General features: G+C 35.2%; 1 protein-coding gene across 1 annotated transcript; it reads left to right on the plus strand.

Annotated features, from left to right (window-relative positions):
* The first annotated feature begins 2,556 nt into the window (after nucleotides 1-2,556).
* LOC109217578 (protein ODORANT1-like) lies at nucleotides 2,557-5,481 on the plus strand. Its single transcript, XM_019381835.1, has 3 exons — nucleotides 2,557-2,871; nucleotides 3,501-3,630; nucleotides 4,632-5,481. The coding sequence occupies exons 1-3, from the start codon at nucleotides 2,739-2,741 to the stop codon at nucleotides 5,284-5,286; spliced, it is 918 nt and encodes a 305-aa protein (XP_019237380.1). The 5' UTR covers nucleotides 2,557-2,738; the 3' UTR covers nucleotides 5,287-5,481.
* The last annotated feature ends 13,471 nt before the right edge of the window (nucleotides 5,482-18,952 follow it).

Here is an 18,952-nt window from a genome sequence, read left to right on the forward strand (position 1 = left end):
AGAAACGTAAATTATCAAGTTCGTATCACAAGAACTTGTGGACAAAAATGGAATGCCAAATTCAACTTTCAAACTTCATTCAAATATATTTAAGAATCTCACTACCAAATTAGGCACATTTGCACTAATATATTTATATTCACTCTTAGTCTTCTAATTATAAGGTTATTTAATAAGATAAGAAAAATCTGAAGCATGAATAGATATTTCAAATTTAATTCAAAATCAGGAATCTACGACCAAGTTGGGTAAATTTGCACGTATATTATTATTATTATTATTATTTTAACTAACTGAGTCTTCTAGTAGACTTTAGTATATAGTATTTTGTAAAATAGCTTTGTATATTACACTAATCTTGACCACAGCTGGCATCTGAAATTTTCTTTGGTTTTAATCTAAGGATAAGGGTAGGACAAAATTATTTTTGCTTAATACATAAGATTGTGGGTCCATTTTGGAGTACTATAAACGTAGACTATTGTTTGTCAAAATAATAATTGAAGTAGACTTAATTTAATTAGTTCTTTAAACATCGATCTCTTGAATTTATTGCTAAGGAAAGATCGTTGTTATTTTTACCTTTTCCATGAATTTAACTTTAAGACAACAATTTTATAGTTAACTTTCTCTCAATCTCATGAGCAAGGGAAAAAATAAAATATGAACATTTCTTTATCATTTTGATTCATTTATTATTCTCATTATATTATTCTCTTTTGCTGATTAATAATTGCGCTTGTGCCTTGTTGGACCTCCTAATTTTATGTATACTAAAAGCACAAAACTGGAATTAGGAACCATTGATAGTATTTGCAATTGTTTTTTTCCTATCGATATACAAACAGTTGGGTGCAAAACTCTCTGTGAACAGTAAAGGACGCAGAAATAAAGAATGTTGTTGTGCAGGAATGTGATTCGCCAAGCTAGGACAAAAAACTCGTCAAAGCGGATTATATATGCGTAGGCGCCTCTCCTTAGGAATAGAGGCGGATCCAGAATTTTAAACTTTATGGGTTCAATCTTTAAGCTTCTTATCATTGAACTCATTATATTTTAAATATATGAGTTCTGACTTACAATTTATTGTAATTTTAATAAATTTCGACGCAAGTTTATGTTCTGCATTGAAAATAATAATTTCAGATGAACCCGATGCTACTATTCTACATCCGCCCCTGCTTCGGAAGGCCCTTTTTCTCATTTTGTTTGAGGTGAGCCAAATAGAAAATGAAAAACATTATATAATATATTTTATACAACCTAACTAAAATGACGTGGAAAACCCCAATCAAAGTCATCTAAAAATATGCATTATATTGGTAAGTAAATTTTAAGGTCAACATTCAACAAGTATATAATAAACATACCTCTATAACGTCGAATGTATGTAATTTTTTGAATTAGCCGCTTTATCCCAAATGGGTATTCAAAAAAATTACTTTACTGAAATTTGGCAAACTTTGTTTTCTCTTCTGGCTGAGGTGTGAGAACTCAGTATTTTCCCATACTTTATGCTTCAAACTCAAGCAAAGAAAAAGAGAGGTGTGTTGAGGTGGCGCTTTCTGAAGGTGACTATACCACGCGCTTGGACGCGCTGTATCTCTGAACTACACGTGTGGCTATAGTCAATGAATATTGGGAAATTAAAATATAATAAACCTAAAAAGAAGAATGTATTTACTATTTGAGTTAAACTTCTCTACGGTCAGACTTCTCTATGACAGCATCCCTATATAATAGACATTTACTATAAAAGTCAAGTTTTTCTTGAAATCGATTTTTATGTTATAATATATATCCTTTATAACAACACTTCTTTATAGCAAGAAAAAAATATCAAAACAAACGAGATTGTTATAGAAATATTTAACTATAGATAGTCAGTGATAAAAACTTCTTACATTGCTGGCTACAAAATAGGCACGGGAGAACTGGTTTGTGGTCTTTACAAATTTATTTTTAGTTTTTATGTTCTTTTATGAGAGATTTTTATTTTTATATTGTAATAAATTTGAAAATAATACACCAAATATCTGAGAAAGTCATTTTCTTCTATATAAATTGTAAGTCACAAGAGATCATTTCCTCAATACTGGTAATCATCTATGATAACTAAAACTAGTAACATATATGATAAAAATATAGAAAATGTCAAAGAATTTTTAGATATCAAATCATTTCTAAAATAACTGTATATAACCTTCTATAATAAGTGATATTCTTAATATGAAAAATAAGATAAATAATACAGATAACATAAAAAAGTTGTACTGTAACAATGTATGTGAATCAAAATCTATACATATGTATTAAATTCGATAACTGTATTGGTGGAAGATAGCAAGTAACTTATAAAAATATTCGAAGTGCACGTAAACTGACTCGGACACTATAATTATCAAAAAAATTCTAACATGATAAACCGTGTTTTTTCTCTATAGGTGTTGTGTGGTGCCCGCTGAGGTGGGGGTAAGGGGGTGGGTGGGGTGGGGTGGGGTGGGGGGGTTCTCATTTTATATATAAGTAGGTGGTCTTTGGTGCTGGTCTAATTAGTTTTCTAAAGTTAGCCCTCTCTTTGCATTCTCTCTCAAATTCTTGCCTAAGTCTCTCTCTTCCTTTGATCTAATAACAAAAAGCTCTTTTGTTCCTCTCCTCAATCTATATTTCTCAAAATCAAGAAGATAATAATATTATTTTCTTGAACTTTGGTTATAACTATTTTTCTTGAAATAATAATGGGGAGACAACCATGCTGTGATAAAGTTGGATTGAAGAAAGGTCCATGGACAGCTGAGGAAGACAAGAAGCTCATTAACTTCATTCTCAACAATGGCCAATGTTGTTGGAGAGCTGTTCCTAAACTTGCAGGTCTCTCTCACTTTTCTATTATGGGGCTATGTTCTTTAGTGGGCTAATTGTGTAATAAGGAAAAAAGTGGTCATTTGCACAAATGGCCTTTTTTAATGACTATTCTTTAAATTTCGTGAAAGGCAGCCTTAGAATAACGGTAAAATTGTCGCCATGTGACTTATAGGTTACGGGTTCGGTTATAGAAGCAGCTACTAATGTTTGTTATCTATATCACCCCGTAGGGGTGCGACCCTTCTCCAATCCCTGCATGAATACATGATACTTTGTGCATCGGACTGCCCTTTTCATCCTTGTTAACTAAGTGAGCTAGATGTGTCCTAAAAAAAAAGAATCATTCAATTACTTTTAAATGTGAAATATATCCACTGGACAGACAGGGATAGAATTTAAAAATAGCCTTAGAAAAGGTCATACAGTGCAAATAATCCATAAGAAAGTTTGGTGTCAATGATTGTTCCATTCCCATTGGTCTAATCTTGTTTCTCTTTAATGATTTGAAATGATAGACTAATTTAATTAATTATTTCAGAAAGGTTCTTTACCAGATAGTATAGTAATTAACAATAGTACCATTATTTTTATTTTTTCATTTTTTGTGGGTGCTGAGTTTTTTTATTATATTGCAGGGCTTTTGAGGTGTGGAAAGAGTTGTAGACTAAGATGGACAAATTATCTGAGACCAGATTTAAAGAGAGGACTTTTATCAGAATATGAAGAAAAAATGGTTATTGATCTTCATGCTCAACTTGGCAACAGGTAAATTATTTAATTATCTTTGAAAAAACATGCCAATTATTTCTTATACTTTTTACTTTTGGCATTTAAATATTTTAAAACATGAGTTTTGAAATAACTTTCATGTGGAGTTCATTAAAAGCAAACTTCAAGAAAAAAAGTAGTGACTTCAAATAATGTCTGAAGTGATAGACAACAACTTTAACTCAATTTCAGACACCCATTCTTCACTGTGTAGCTTTCAGTGTCATTGTTATTATCAATTCTTTCTTTTTTTTTTCTTACCTATTTAAGACTAATTTTACCCAAGTGGGAAAATGGACCCCTCAAATATTGCACTTCACAAGATACCAATATGTCAAAAAAAAAAAAAAAAAAAAATACCACTATCACATATCAAAATTTAAACTAACTGTGTAATATTTTCTCACTGAACGAGAGTTTTGGAGCAACAGTAAAGTTGTCTCCGTGCGACCTATATGTTACGGGTTCGAGATGCATAAGCAGCCACTAATGATTGCATTAGGGTATGTTGTTTATATCACACCCCACTCCTTGGGGTGCGGCCCTTCCCTGAGCCCTGTGTCAATGCGAGATACCTTGTGAATCAGGCTGCCCTTTAATATTTTTTTTACTATTAGGGGCCGTTTGATTGGAATACGATTTATACCGGTATAAGTTATGCCGGTATAAGTTATATTGGGATAAGTTATGCTGGGATTAGTTATACTGGGATTGTTGTTTATTCATTGTTTGGTATGTTGTATTAAGAATGACAATTGCATAATTTCTAAGAAGAAGGTATAAGTTATACCGGTGCTAATTACCCCACCTTCTATAAGGTATAAGTTATCCCAGTGTTAAAATTAACACCGGGATAACTTATACCTGGTTTGCTAACCAAACAAAGTATTAAGGTGGTGTTAAATTATACCACCATTATACCTTCTTATACCTCATACCAAACTGACCCCTTAGTGTATACAATTACTCATTTCTTTACCTTTCAAAATTGTTTGCAGGTGGTCCAAGATTGCCTCTCATTTACCTGGTCGTACTGATAATGAAATCAAGAATCATTGGAATACACATATCAAGAAGAAATTGAGGAAAATGGGGATTGATCCAGTTACTCATAAGCCACTCTCCACTATTACTAATGACCAAATTACAAACATAGAACAGCCAGAAAATCTGTCAATTCAACAAGAAAATTTACAAGAAATAATGCAACCTTCCTCAGTAAATGATGTTTCAATTGATCAGTCTGCTATTACAGAGATCAAACTAGACGACGACGACGACAACAACAACAATAACAAGAACATGGGGACAAGTTGCATAAATAATAACAATAACTTTGACTCAACTATAGTGCAGGAAGTCAACAATAATGGCTTTTGTACTGATGAAGTTCCATTGATTGAACCCCATGAGATTTTAGTCCCATCTAAATCAACCCCATCAACATCATCTTCTTCTTCTTCATCTTCATCATCCAACATAATTGAAGACTTAAAGTTTTTGCCAAGTTTTGATGACTGGCCAATGGAAAATAACATGGGATTTGGATGGGAAAATGATTTCAGCAGCACATTGGATTTCTTGCTTAATGATGATAATGACATGAATAATGTCACATATGATGATTCTTGGAAGTTTGAGCAACTCTTGTAATATAAGTTTCTACGCGCGGAGTTTTATTAAAAGTTTTTGTTTTTTTTTGATTGGCCAGCTCGTGTCACTTTTTTTTTTTTTTGTTCTAACTTTTGTTGTCAATAGTAGTTTAGATGTTACATGCAGTTAAGTGGAATAAAAAGTCAAAAAATATGGGGACAAAACATAAAAGCCCCATATCAAATATTTGTTTAATTTTACTTTTGATGTAAAAAACTATTTGTTCTAATGCACAAATCAGATTAAATTTGCCTGTAAGTGAATGCATTTGCAAAGTTATAATATTGTGGTCATGCAAAAGATAGTACCTTGTATTAACTAGTGATTTTTATTTTCATTTTTTTTGGTTTAACCGTCCAATATCTGAAACCCACATGTCTGATTAATTTAAATTTGCGTCATGTAGAGTTTACTAAAGAGCGAAGTAACTCTATCAGAAACTTCTCTATTAATTTGTGGTTCTATCCCAAGATCTTTGGTTATAGTTTGGAGGGATGTATGATGTTATTTCCTACAATCACTCCGTTGACTATCTATAGCACCGATAATAGTTCACCTTACCACCAAAGGATGTGGTGCAGTGGATGGGACTGCTCTTCCCTTAACCAGAGGTCTCGAGTTCGAGCCCTGGGTATGGAAAAATCCTTGGTAGGGAGCGCTTCCCCCCGAATGGGGCCCTATGCGGCGCGAATTCGGATATAGTCGGGCTCCAATGCGGGTACCGGACATCGAGTGGGAAACCCAAAAAAAAAAAAAGATAATAGTTCAACTTGTACATTTTTTTATTTCAATTTTAGCTCAACTTCTACGTTTTTGTTTCAATTTTAGCTTTGTCTGTAATCCATCGATCACAAGATATGAACAACGACGTCCTAGATGATAGTACTAGATTTTTGACATTTTATTTCATGGGACATAAATAAATACAGAAGAAAGCAAGTCAAGAAGTTATAGAAATAGTAGCTGCTAAAATACTATCATTATTCAAGAGGAAAAAAAAAGCGTTTAATATTTTAGATTAAAAGCCCGTCCAAAATTAATTTAAAATTTATGAGTTCTGAAGTTTATTACATATACATGTTTAAAGTGAATTTCTCAATAACTAGACAGGGTTTAAACCGATCCTGTATAATTACATGAAGTCGTACTTTTCATGCTAGCTCCGCCCCTGATATACAATGTTCAGGAAAGGTCCTTCATAAATTTTAGTGGAGGCATGCAATGAATAGCCGATAATGCTAGTATTTTCTATTATCTTAAACAAATTGAATATATATATATATATATATATATATATATATATATATATATATATATATATATATATATATATATGGAACTTAAATCGTAATGTCTATATTTTTTGTTACAACATCATTGATCATTATCCCACACCCTTAATCGCTACACTCACACTACTACTTTATCTTTTTTAAATTGTTGTTACTACTGGTGTACTCTTATTAATATCGCCACTGTCATTATTATATTTTATTATTTGTGTTTGTACTAATTATATAAAATAAGTGACACGTGTGCTTCCAGCGTCCATATTTACTTGTAATTAGGTATCATAACAAACATATTAGTTTAATTAATGTCACATGCATAGTGAAAAAAAAAATTCCATGTGTAATATTGTATTGCAGCAGTTCTCATGTTACATTAGTCTGATTTTATATCTCTGATACAGAAAAATTAAATCTCAATCAAGAGGATGGTTTTTCTTCTTTTTCTACTAAATACCTATTATATAAAAATAGTTCAATTGTTGATGGTCAAAATTAATCCTTTGTCAAAGCCTCAAAGGAGTCTATTTCCTTTTTTTATTTTTTTATTTTATGTAATTACCTACGGTGAATTGACTAGCTTACCACCATATGAAGACGATCTTAAATATCACTAACTCAACTATTATTTTAAAACAAGTATGTCATCGTTCCCACTTGGCAATCATTAGTGACAGTAAAACTATCTTAAAATACATCCATTATGTTACTTACTTTTAATTTACATGTTTTATTTTATTATTCATATTAATTTATTTTCCTCCCAGTGTCCCTACCCGCTTAGGGACCTGGCTAATTCGAATTTGTATCGGGAAGTCCTATTTTGGTTGTAAAACGCTTCCTACCAAAGGCGATTTTATGCTCAAGTCTCGCGCGAACTGAAGACCTCGGTTAAGGAAGGATAAATTAAAGATGCTTACACACCATGAAAAATGAAGTAGATATTGGAAACTTAATAATTTTTATAAAATAAAAAATAGTTATTCTGTAAAAATCTCGTGAAAAAATACATCTATTTTACTCTTCTAACGTATTATTTTCATTTATACTTGTTTAGCAAATAATGGTCGTATTAGCAAATTATAAATGATGATAGGGCCATGCACTGATGGAACTAATATTTTCTCGAGAATTAATTAGATAAAGATTTTTTTTTAAAAAAAAAAACACTTGTGTCTCTTTATTATTACACATTTTAAAATTACCATGGCATTGTCCTTGAAAAAGCTTTCACATAAAGACAATAATATTTTCTTCAATGGATTAAAAATATTATACCTAACTGATAAAGATGTAAAGTTAATCAATTATTTTTCTTATTGTCAAATAATAGTTAAAGTTGATACATGGGTTAATTATACGTGAAATAAAAGTCAAATTATTATCATAAACTTTTATCACTTCATTTATACAACTAAATCTCAAGTTGGAGGTGGAGATGACAACCTCCACCCTTCCCCAACCAAAAGATTTTAAGACAATAAATAAATAATAAATAAATATATGAAGAAACCAAATCTCCTATTAGAGCATTAATCAATTAATGATTAGTGTGTAATTAGAGGGCTAGAAGCAACGTAACCTTATTGCACACTTAGAGATATGGAGATAAATTTTTTAATCCAGAATTAATTAAGAATAATTAATATTACCTGCTGGCATATGTTAATAAGAACTTATTCATTAGTGAACCTGTGATACCTTTAAAAATAAAAGTTGGACCAAAGAATTTGAAAATAATTAGTGTGCATGCATTAGCATCAAAGATGAAGTATGCATCTACGTCACGTGTGATGCAATGTAGTTAGAGCCCGTTTCGCTTAGCTGATTTAGAGTAGCTGATAAGCATTAGGTGCTGAAAAGCAATTTTAAGTGCTGAAGCTGATTTAAAAAATAAGCAGTTACGTGTTTGGATAAAAGTACTGAAATTAATACTATGCAGCTAAAGAACTAGGTATACGAAGAGTTTTGTTTTAAAAAGAAGTATTTTAGGGATAGAATAGTAAATATTTTGGTCAAACTTAAAGTGCTTATAAGCTGAAATTTGATAAGTTGGGGGAGACCAACTTATGGCTTTTGGCTTATTTTTGGCTTATAAGCACTTTTAATTTTACCAAACGCGTAGATAAGCCAAAAAGTATTTATAAGCCAATTTGATCAGCTTATAAGCTTAGCCAAACACCCTCTTAGTAATTAAGGATATAGCATTTCTTATATCATAATTCCTTAACAAGTTTAATTTTGATTGTTTTTGAATTTTTTGAATTTTATAATTTTTCTACATATAATTCCTATATCTCTAAATGGTCCAAAAACTGGCTGATCCATTGAACATTTTAGGGAAAATAGTAATCCTAAAGGTATTTTAATATGGTAAAAGGATCAAATTAATTTGTGTATATAATATTCGAAATTAAGCAACTTTAATCTTCATTAAGCTTTGTGTAGCCACCTTCATTAATGACAAAGGCAAATATAAGATGATTTGCTAGCGAACAAAATGTACATAGTCCAAGAGTGTATCAGAGGACAAAATTATGCAATTTCTGATAGTACAGAGACAATTTTAGATATTTTTCCTTTTTGCTATAATTAAGCAGCAGCGGTATTATAATTATATATGTTGACCTCTTGAAAACCTGTATTTTACACGGCAGCACGCATTTGACTTCTTTTATATTTTCTGTTTTTACGTAGTTAAAATAGCTGAATTTTTTGTGATTGAACTATCTGAGGGTTTCCAAAGTCTTATAATTTTTTTATTGAAACACAAATAAAATTATCATTATTTGGATACCTAAGATTCCTAATTTTAGGTGGAGAATCTCAATATTCTACAAAAGATTCCTAGTAAATGGTTTCGCAAGTCTTCTATAAATAAAGACTTTTTGGCCTTCTGTTTAACCAAAAAACTGAATATTTGGTTAAAGCTAGAAATTAAGAGAGAAATCGGATTACTGATAGTCAAGAAATGAGAGACTTTGAGAACAACAATAAAGTAATGAATAAGTATATATTTCAGTATAATCTCAATGATATTTCGTGTACTACAGATGTTGAGACCTTCCCCTTTTATAGTTAATTCTAGGAGAAAGTGTAATGCCATTGTCTTAATGACGCAATTATGAGCAATAAATGACATTAAAAGAAACGTTACTCAATCATTCCTATTAAATACAAATTCTCTCAACGTATTTGGCATTTAATGCTGAATTTGGACTCCTTTATGCTATCAGATTCATTTCTTCAATTCCTTCCGATCTTCGAGCTTTAAATGACTCGAACAGGTACGAGTCTCATTTCATTTGAATAATAGCTCGTGCCTTTAAGTATCTTCTCTCCCGCATCTGTTGTTGCTCGTGCCTTCTAACCGATTAACACGCTTTGACTATTTGACCGGTCCACGTGTCATGACACGTCATCTTATATAAATTCAGTTTTTTCCCAATACAGATAGTCCCCACTTTCCATTTATTTATCAATTAAATATTTGAGAAGTGGATCTTCATTAAAAAGGGAATTTTTGCCATAATCAATGCTATGACAGTACTGACGCTTCAGTTGTCTTTTCTATTTAATGCACTGCATACGTGTCACCTTCTTATTAGCTCTGCAATTCTGCAGCTTCTCTTTTTTTTTCAAGGCTTCTTCAACTCCACTATTCACGAAGTGATAGTTGCCTTTATTATAGGCTTTCCATCATTACACTCCGTAATCTTTGACGGTTGCTTTTATATATAAACTTAACCCTTTTTTCCTTGTCTTCTTCTCCACAAACTTTTACCAAGTATTTCACTATTTACTCTTATTCACTTCTTCCTCAGTTCATATCTTTTTACCATGTCATCTTCGAATCCTAACCCTAGGAGAGTCCCAATTCTTGACAGTTTCCCCAATGCCCCTGTAAGACACAGAAGAGGTAGAGGAGGTACGCTTCGTGGCCTAGGGTCCATTCGTGGTGGTACCTCTGATTCCATCACTCCTTCTTCTGGCATTATTTCTAGAGGTTCTTTCACTAAGAGATCCTCTTCTAAGGCAAAGAATCTTCTGAGACTATTCAAGAACCTTTGGTTGAAGAAATAGTGCCAACCGACTTATCTTTCGAGCATGATAAAGAATCCCTTCGTGACCATGTAATTGATGCTGAAACCTATCCTTTTTTAATTACTGAACCCTTGATTTCCACTGTTCGAAAAGATTGTCGTTGGAGAGATGACCTTCATATAGTTATTCCTAACCCAAACCAGAGAATTTCTTCTTATAGGATTGGTTTTTCCTTTGTTTATACTTACCCCTTTACTTTGGGATTTATTCCTGCTATCGACCCAGTCATACTCGATTTCTGTCATTTTTTCAAGATTTGTTTGGCTCAAATTGGCCCCCTCGTATGGAGAGCAGTGGCTTGTTTAAGGTATGTATCGGCCAAGGCTGGTGTTGATTTTACCTTCTCCCATCTAATTCATCTTTACCACCCTAAACTGTTCCGCAATGGTATTTTTACCCTAACTGTAAGAAGTAAAAGGGTTTTGGTAAGCCCTAAAGATGATAAAGATCGAGGCTGGTACACCCGTTATGTTGCGGTACCCACAGTTGGTTTGGTGGGTGAATCAAATATTCCTTTTCCTGAGAAATGGAACCTTGCACGTAAGTATTTCTTCCTTACCGTATCTGTTTTTTTTTATTTCAACTCCTTTTCTAATTTCATTCTTTTTTGCTTTTTTGTAGCAACCATGGGAGATGTGGAACCCGTTCCTAATTTCCGTGGTTGGGTAGATGCTATTTTGAAAGCCGTGCCTATGGAGGCACGAACCTGGAAATCTATTTCCAACAAACATGGTTGGAAAGTAAAAACTCACGGTATGCGTCCCTTATTATTTCCCGTATGTTAAATTTTTTCCCCTCTTTTAACTTTTTATCCTTCTTTTTGTCAGGATTTGCTATTTGAGGAATGTCAGCTGAAGTAGCTATTGCCCTTCGAGCCTCTTTTGGTACTCCTCTTTCTTTGGAGAGAGCACAAGCTACACTGTCAAAGAGGAAAGTTGTTGAAGAGGATTCTGAGGATGATGGAGATGAAGACACCTCTTTGATAGCTAGACCTAGAGCCAGGAGACGCATCATTTCCGAAGATGAAGCTGAAATTTCTCCTGCCNCTTCTAGGTACTACCCCTTTCTTTCGGAGAGAACGACAAGCTACGACCGTCAAAGAGGAAAATTGTTGAAGAGGATTCTGAGGATGATGAAGATGAAGACACATCTTTGATGGCTAGGCCTAGAGCCAGGAGACGCATCATTTCTGAAGATGAAGCATTAAATTTTTTCTGCCCGTGCCTCCTCTCTTACCGAACCTGTTACTGTTGTTTCTGATGATGAAACCATTCCAAGGAACACCATTGAATCCACTCAACGTCTCTTCGCTGACGGTTTCGAAAGTGGTGAACTAGGTCCGGTTTTAGATGAAGTTCCTCTTTCCTCCTCCATTCCCATTCCTTCTATTCCTCCTTTGGTTTCAAGTGCTTCCTTGCCTATTTCATCTGTTCCTACTCCTTTGCCAATTTATGCTCCCTTACCTGTTTCGACTCCTATTATTTTCACCTCTTCTACCGTTCCTCCTTCTATGCTCCCCCTTCCTCTGTTCAGCATGCAGAGGAGGGTTCCAGTAGCAGAAGTTTGGCTATGAGGAGTGTCACACTTGAGGTTCCTGCTAATAACAATCTTTAAAGGAAGTCTGGTGGAGCAGATGTCTGGCTTGAGCCTTTAATTGGAGACATTGAGAAGAAGAAGATGGACAGTCACAGTTGCTTAACTTTGATGAATGACATAGTTCATTCTACATTGAAGGTATTCTTCCTTTTACTTTCTAATAAGTTTTTTTTTATCTCTAGATTCTTATTTTCATGAGTTGTCTTTGTAGGCCAACCTCATTGGCACGGAATTGATGGGAAGAATTTCCCTTTTAGAAAAGAAGGCCCGTGAGTCTGATAAGACTATTCTCGAGGCTGAGAGGGTAGCTAAGGAAGCCCAGCTGGAAGCAACTAATTGGAAGGAACAGTTTAAAAATGCTCAAGAAACGATAAAAGAATTGCAAGAAAGCAACCGTAACCTGGAGCAGCAAAAGCGGACTCTGACTTCTGAATTAGCGGGAGCCAAGGCTTCTTCTAGTAAAGCCGAGAAAGATAAGGAGCGCCTTGAGTGTTCCTTTTCAGAGCAGTTATCAAAGTCAAGTGAAGAAATCAGAGAACTTAAGGTACTCATGAACAAGAAAGAAGAGTATGCAGGAGAGTTAGTACAAAACTTGACTCAAGCTCAAGCTGATTTGAAAATCTCCTCTGATAAGGTTCGTGCCTTAGAGAGTTCTCATGCCTCCCTTGAAGCTACCCTTGATTCCACTTTAGCTGAAAATCAAGTGTTAAAGAATGATCTTGCTATGTGGGAAAGGGATTATGAACTTCTTGAGGAGAAATTTAACATAGAGGTGAGTTGGGCTTTTCTAAACTCTCGTCGTGATGCTTTAACTGAGGCCAGTCAAGAAAACTTTGATTTAAAGTCGGAATTGGCCAAAGTTTTGAAAACCATTGAGATGACCCAACAACCACTTGACTTTCCTTCTCCGGCAAATGAAGCTCCCGTGGCTGAAGAACTTTTAAATGAAGAAGCCGTTGCTGCGGCAATTGAAGTTGAAAATGCTGCAATTCCAGCTCCCGAGGGTGAAACTTCTATGACTCAGTTTGTGGAAGCTGAAACTTCCGTGACTCTTGCTCCCCTCGATGAACTTAGCACTTCAATCCCAGCTGGAACCGCTCCTGTTGCTGCTTCTTCAGAAGTTACCACCGTACCTATAGCTGTTCATGAAAGTGAAGCTAATATAACAACTTCTGGCATTCCAGCCCCTCAGTGACCAGTTTATGTTTCCAGACTTTGTTTTTGTTTTGTTGATTGGTGGCTTATCCCTTGGCGGTTTTTAAGGGATTTTTTTTTTGAAAAAAGTCCCCAGTTATCATAATGGGGCACTTGTATAAATTTTTTGTTGACTAAGTTTCTACTTAGTCTTTTTAATTATATCAATAAGTTTGTTAGTACTTCAATATGTTCTATTCTTGCCTTTTTCTTATCTATTTAGGACTTATAGAATAGTTTAGCATTTTTATCCTTTGAAAATGCTTTATGATTCTTCTCATGACTTATTAACATGAGGCTTATAAAAGAGGGCCATTTTATATATATCGACACTTAATGAAGAAGACGTCTCAACTTCATAATGGTGTTATAATACGATGAAAGAAATAGGAACACACATGTTTTGTTTGGAATCACTTTGACAAGTTTTTATTCACGAACTTTGACAAGCTTTTGAATATTACATGTATTAAAATACATCTGTAACTTTCTCGTAACTGTTTTTCTTGTAACAGATTTTTTGTTTAAAAAATAATAAACACGAGGTTTTTCTTTATAACCCGTTTTAGAACAATAAATGCAAGGTTTTTCTTTACAACCTGCTTTAGTACACAGCTTTTACCCTAATTACAGTAAAGATTTCTTTAGCCTTGGCTCATGACTTCATTTGACTTTTATTACTCTACACTTGACTTTTTCCCAGGCTTGATTTTTCTTCAATCTTCTCTGCCCTCTTTATATATACTTGTGTATATTATGTAGTCCCTCAAGTGTTTGAGTGTTGAAGTATGAAGCCTCGAGCACTTGATAGTTTCTCTCATTTGGTCCTTTTCCTGAAAAGGAAATACATACGGGACTCGGAGGTACGATTATAGATGAAGACTGCTTAACCCGTTTAAATTTCTATCAGAATAATTGTAACCCTGGGCCAGGAATTTTAGTTTATTCCATTTTGCCTTACATGTCGTGACTCATCATTTAGTACGGGTTAGAGTTTTACCTATCATCTAAAATCGTTAGTAAAATTTTAACAATTTAAAAACAAATATAATTTAACATGGTGATACCTGACCGTGGGTTTTTCCTTAGAAGTAGTATCTCTTCAAATGAACTGCATTCCAATGCGAAGGAAGCACCTTCCCGTCCATTGTTTCCAACTCGTATGCTCCTTTTCCTACAATATCTCGAACTCTGTAGGGTCCTTCCCAGGTTGGACTTAGTTTACCCGCGTTGGCCGCCTTTGTAGATTGAAAAACTTTTTTAAGCATGAAGTCCCCAGTTTTGAAGTATCGCAGTCGTGCTTTCCTGTTGTAATATCGTTCGATCACTTGCTTTTGTGCTGCCATTCTTATTAATGCGGCTTCTCTCTTGCCTTCCAGTAGATCCAAATTGACCCGCATCTCTTCATCATTAGACTCTTGTGTTGCTTGTGAGAATCTTGTACTCGGTTCTCCTATTTCAACTGGGATTAATGCTTCAGCTCCATAAACTAAAGAGAAAGGAGTTTCACCTGTGCTCGTCTTTGTTGTCGTGCGATATGCCCATAAAACTCCGGGTAACACTTCAGGCCAATTACCCTTTGATTCCTCTAAACGTTTCTTCAAATTGTTGATTATGACTTTGTTCGTTGATTCTGCTTGCTCATTGCCTACTGGGTGATAAGGTGTAGATGTGATTCTCTTAATTTGCCAGCTCTCAAAAAACTCAGTGACTTGAGCTCCGATAAATTGAGGGCCATTGTCGCATACAATCTCCTTTGGTACACCAAATCGGCAGATGATATTACGCCAAATGAAGTCTTTGACCTCCTTTTCTCGTACCTGTTTAAATGCTCCTGCCTCTACCCATTTAGTGAAGTAATCAGTAAGTACGAGCAAAAATTTTACCTGTCCTTTTGCTTGTGGTAATGGACCCACAATATCCATTCCCCACTTCATGAATGGCCATGGTGATATGACCGGATGTAACAACTCCGCAGGTCTATGCATGTTGTTACCGTACCTTTGACATTTATCACATTTAGCTACAAAACTTTCCGCTTCTTCCTCCATTTTAGGCCAGTAATATCCTGCTCTAATCAAGGTTCTAACCAGTGATCTTCCTCCTGCGTGATTTCCACAATGTCCTTCATGTATTTCCCTCATTACGTATTCTGTTTGGGAAGGTCCGAGACACCTTGCTAATGGTCCACCGAACATCTTTCGATAAAGATTTTCTTGATATAAACAGTAGCGAGCAGCCTTTTTACGGAGCGCGTGTGCCTTCCTTTTGTCATCAGGTACGGTTCCGTACTGCAGAAAAGCAACAATTTCGTTTCTCCAATCCCATGTTAAATTATTAAAATTTACCTCATTCTTATCAGGTTCAAGAACGGAATGAAATAAATGTACGACTGAAGCGTTTGCATCTTTTGCCACGTCTGCTGCAGATGCGAGATTGGCTAAGGCATCTGCCTCTATATTTTCATCTCTTGGTATTTGCATAACTTTCCACGTCTGAAACTGCTTTATTAATTCTCGTACTTTTTCTAAGTACTCTTGCATTCGTGCTTCCCTGGCTGCGTAAGTCCCCAACATCTGATTAACAACAAGTTGTGAATCACTCTTGATTATAATCTGGGTTATGCCAAGTTCCCGAGCCAATTCCAAACCTTCAATGACAGCTTCATACTCTGCTTCATTGTTAGTTATTGAATGACACTTTATAGCTTGTCTAATAGTTTCACCCGTGGGTGGTACGAGAACTATTCCTAAACCTGCACCTTTTACGTTAGATGAACCGTCACGTGATAAAATCCAAGTCCCCGGGTTTGCGCCATTAAAAACTTGTAATTCTTTTTCTGCTTCTAATTGCATCCCCTGACTGAAATCAGCTACGAAATCAGCTAATACCTGAGATTTTATAGCAGTCCTAGGTTGATAAGTGATGTCGTATTCACTTAATTCTATAGCCCATTTTGCTAATCTTCCTGATAATTCATGTTTATGCAAAATGTTTCGTAATGGAAAAGCAGTAACCACAGCAATGGGATGACATTGAAAGTAAGGTCTTAATTTTCTAGATGCCATGATCAAAGCAAGTGCTAATTTTTCTAGTTGCGGGTACCGTGTTTCTGCATCTAACAAAGACTTGCTTACATAATAGATAGGAGATTGTTTACCTTGATCCTCCCGGACTAAAACAGCACTTACCGCAACTTTTGATACGGCAAGATAGATGAGTAACTTCTCTCCTACCTTTGGTTTCGCCAACAACGATGGATTTGACAAATATACTTTCAGATTCTTAAGTTCTTGCTGACAATCTTCGTTCCATTCAAAATGATCCTGTTTCTTTAAAGCTGAGAAAAATTTGAAGCATTTTTCTGAAGACTTGGAAATGAATCTCCCCAGAGCTGCAATTCTCCCAGTTAGTCTTTGAACTTCTTTTTTACTCGTAAGTACATCAGGGATTTCCTCTATTGCTTTGATCTGTGAAGGATTTACCTCAATACCACGGTTAGAGACAAGGAAACCCAAAAACTTTCCTGATGCGACCCCGAATGCGCATATTTCTGGAGTTTAATATTAAACTTTCGTAAAATTTTAAATGTGACAGATAAATGAGAGATATGATCATGAGAATGCTGGGTTTTGACGAGCATATCGTCTATATATACCTCCATGGTTTTACCTAAATGTTCCTGGAACATTTTCGTGACCAACCTTTGATAGGTTGCTCCAGCATTTTTGAGACCAAAGGGCATTACTTTATAACAGTAAGTCCCCCTGTCTGTGATAAAAGAAGTTTTCTCTTAATCACTTGAATCCATTTTGATTTGGTTGTAACCTGAATATGCATCTAAAAAACTTAGAAGTTCATGCCCTGCAGTTGCATCAATTAATTGATCTACATGCGGTAAAGGGAAAGAATCTTTTGGACAAGCTTTGTTAAGATCTGTATAATCTACACAAACTCGCCACTTACCATTTTTCTTAGGTACTACAACTGTATTAGCTAACCAATTTGGATACTTTACCTCACGGATAGACCCAATTTTTAATAACTTTTGGACCTCATCTTGAATCACCTGGTTTTCGAAAGCTCCTTGCTTTCTTTTCTTTTGCTTTATTGGTGTGAATGATGGGTCTTCATTTAGTTTGTGAGTCATCACATCCGGTGGTATTCCTGTCATATCAGCATGGGACCAAGCAAAACAATCCACGTTAGCTTTCAGAAATTCAATTAACATACCTCGCATGTCGGAGCTTAGATTGGCTCCAACATAAACCTTCCGTTCAGGCCATTGCTTAAATAATATCACAGCTTCGAGTTCTTCAATTGTTGTTTTGATATTTTCATTCTCTTCAGGCTCTTGAATTGTGTCAGGTCTCGAGTCTACATTTGTCCGTCCTTGCTCAGCTGAGATTTGACCTTCAACTGTTTCCTGTAATTGCTATTTTTCTTTATTTATGGTGCTCGTATCTGTTACAGCGTTAATACTCCTGGCTGTCTGCTGATCCCCACGAATTTGGCGAATCCCCCACGGTGATGGGAATTTAATAACTTGATGTAGAGTTGACGGGATAGCATCCATATCATGGATCCAGGGTCTCCCCATGATCATATTGTAAGCCATTTCCATATCTACTACCTGAAATTTAGTTTCTTTAACAACACCTGCAGCAAAAGTTGTTAGAATTACCTCTCCTTTTGTTACCACACTTGAATTGTCGAACCCGGACAAGGTATGCGCCTTCGGTATCATTTTGTCTTCAGCTTGCATTTCACGTAATACCCTTAGTAGTATAATATTTACGGAACTTCCTGGATCAATCAAAACTCGTTTTACATTAGTGTCGTGTACAAGTAAAGATATTACCAGAGCGTCGTTGTGGGGGGTCATCACTCCTTCGGTATCTGCATCATCGAAAGAAATATTTTCGTTTTCAAACACCTGCCGTACCCGTTTCCAGTGTGTAATCGTTACTTTAGAAACCTTGTTGGAAGCCGTATATGTTACACCATGAATATCTTCTCCCCCACTTATAACATTCACGGTTCTCTTGGGTGATGGGGGCTTTGGTGGCTCTTGCCTATTTTTCATATAGGCTTGCTTACCTTTCTCACTAAATAACTCAGTGAGATACCCTTGTTTCAACAGATGATCCACCTCACTTTGTAAGAATCTACATTCTGAAGTCTTGTGCCAGTGATCATTGTGGAATTCGCACCAATGATCTGGATTGCGCCTATTTGGATTTGACCGCATCTCTTTTGGCCACCGTACCTTATCTCCCATGCTCCTCAAAACAGCTACGAGCTCGGAGGTAGTAACATTGAAATTATATCCACCGAATCTCGCCTTTAAACTTCTGTCATCATCTCGTGACTCTTGTCTGTTTCGGTCATTTCTGAACCTTGATGAAGAACCAGATTCCCTGTTACTCGATTTTTGATCATATCGTTGATTATCCTGCTTTGACCGTGAGTCTTTTCCTGCA

This window comes from Nicotiana attenuata, unplaced genomic scaffold (assembly GCF_001879085.1).
Source record: "Nicotiana attenuata strain UT unplaced genomic scaffold, NIATTr2, whole genome shotgun sequence".
In the NCBI taxonomy this organism is placed as follows: domain Eukaryota; kingdom Viridiplantae; phylum Streptophyta; class Magnoliopsida; order Solanales; family Solanaceae; genus Nicotiana; species Nicotiana attenuata.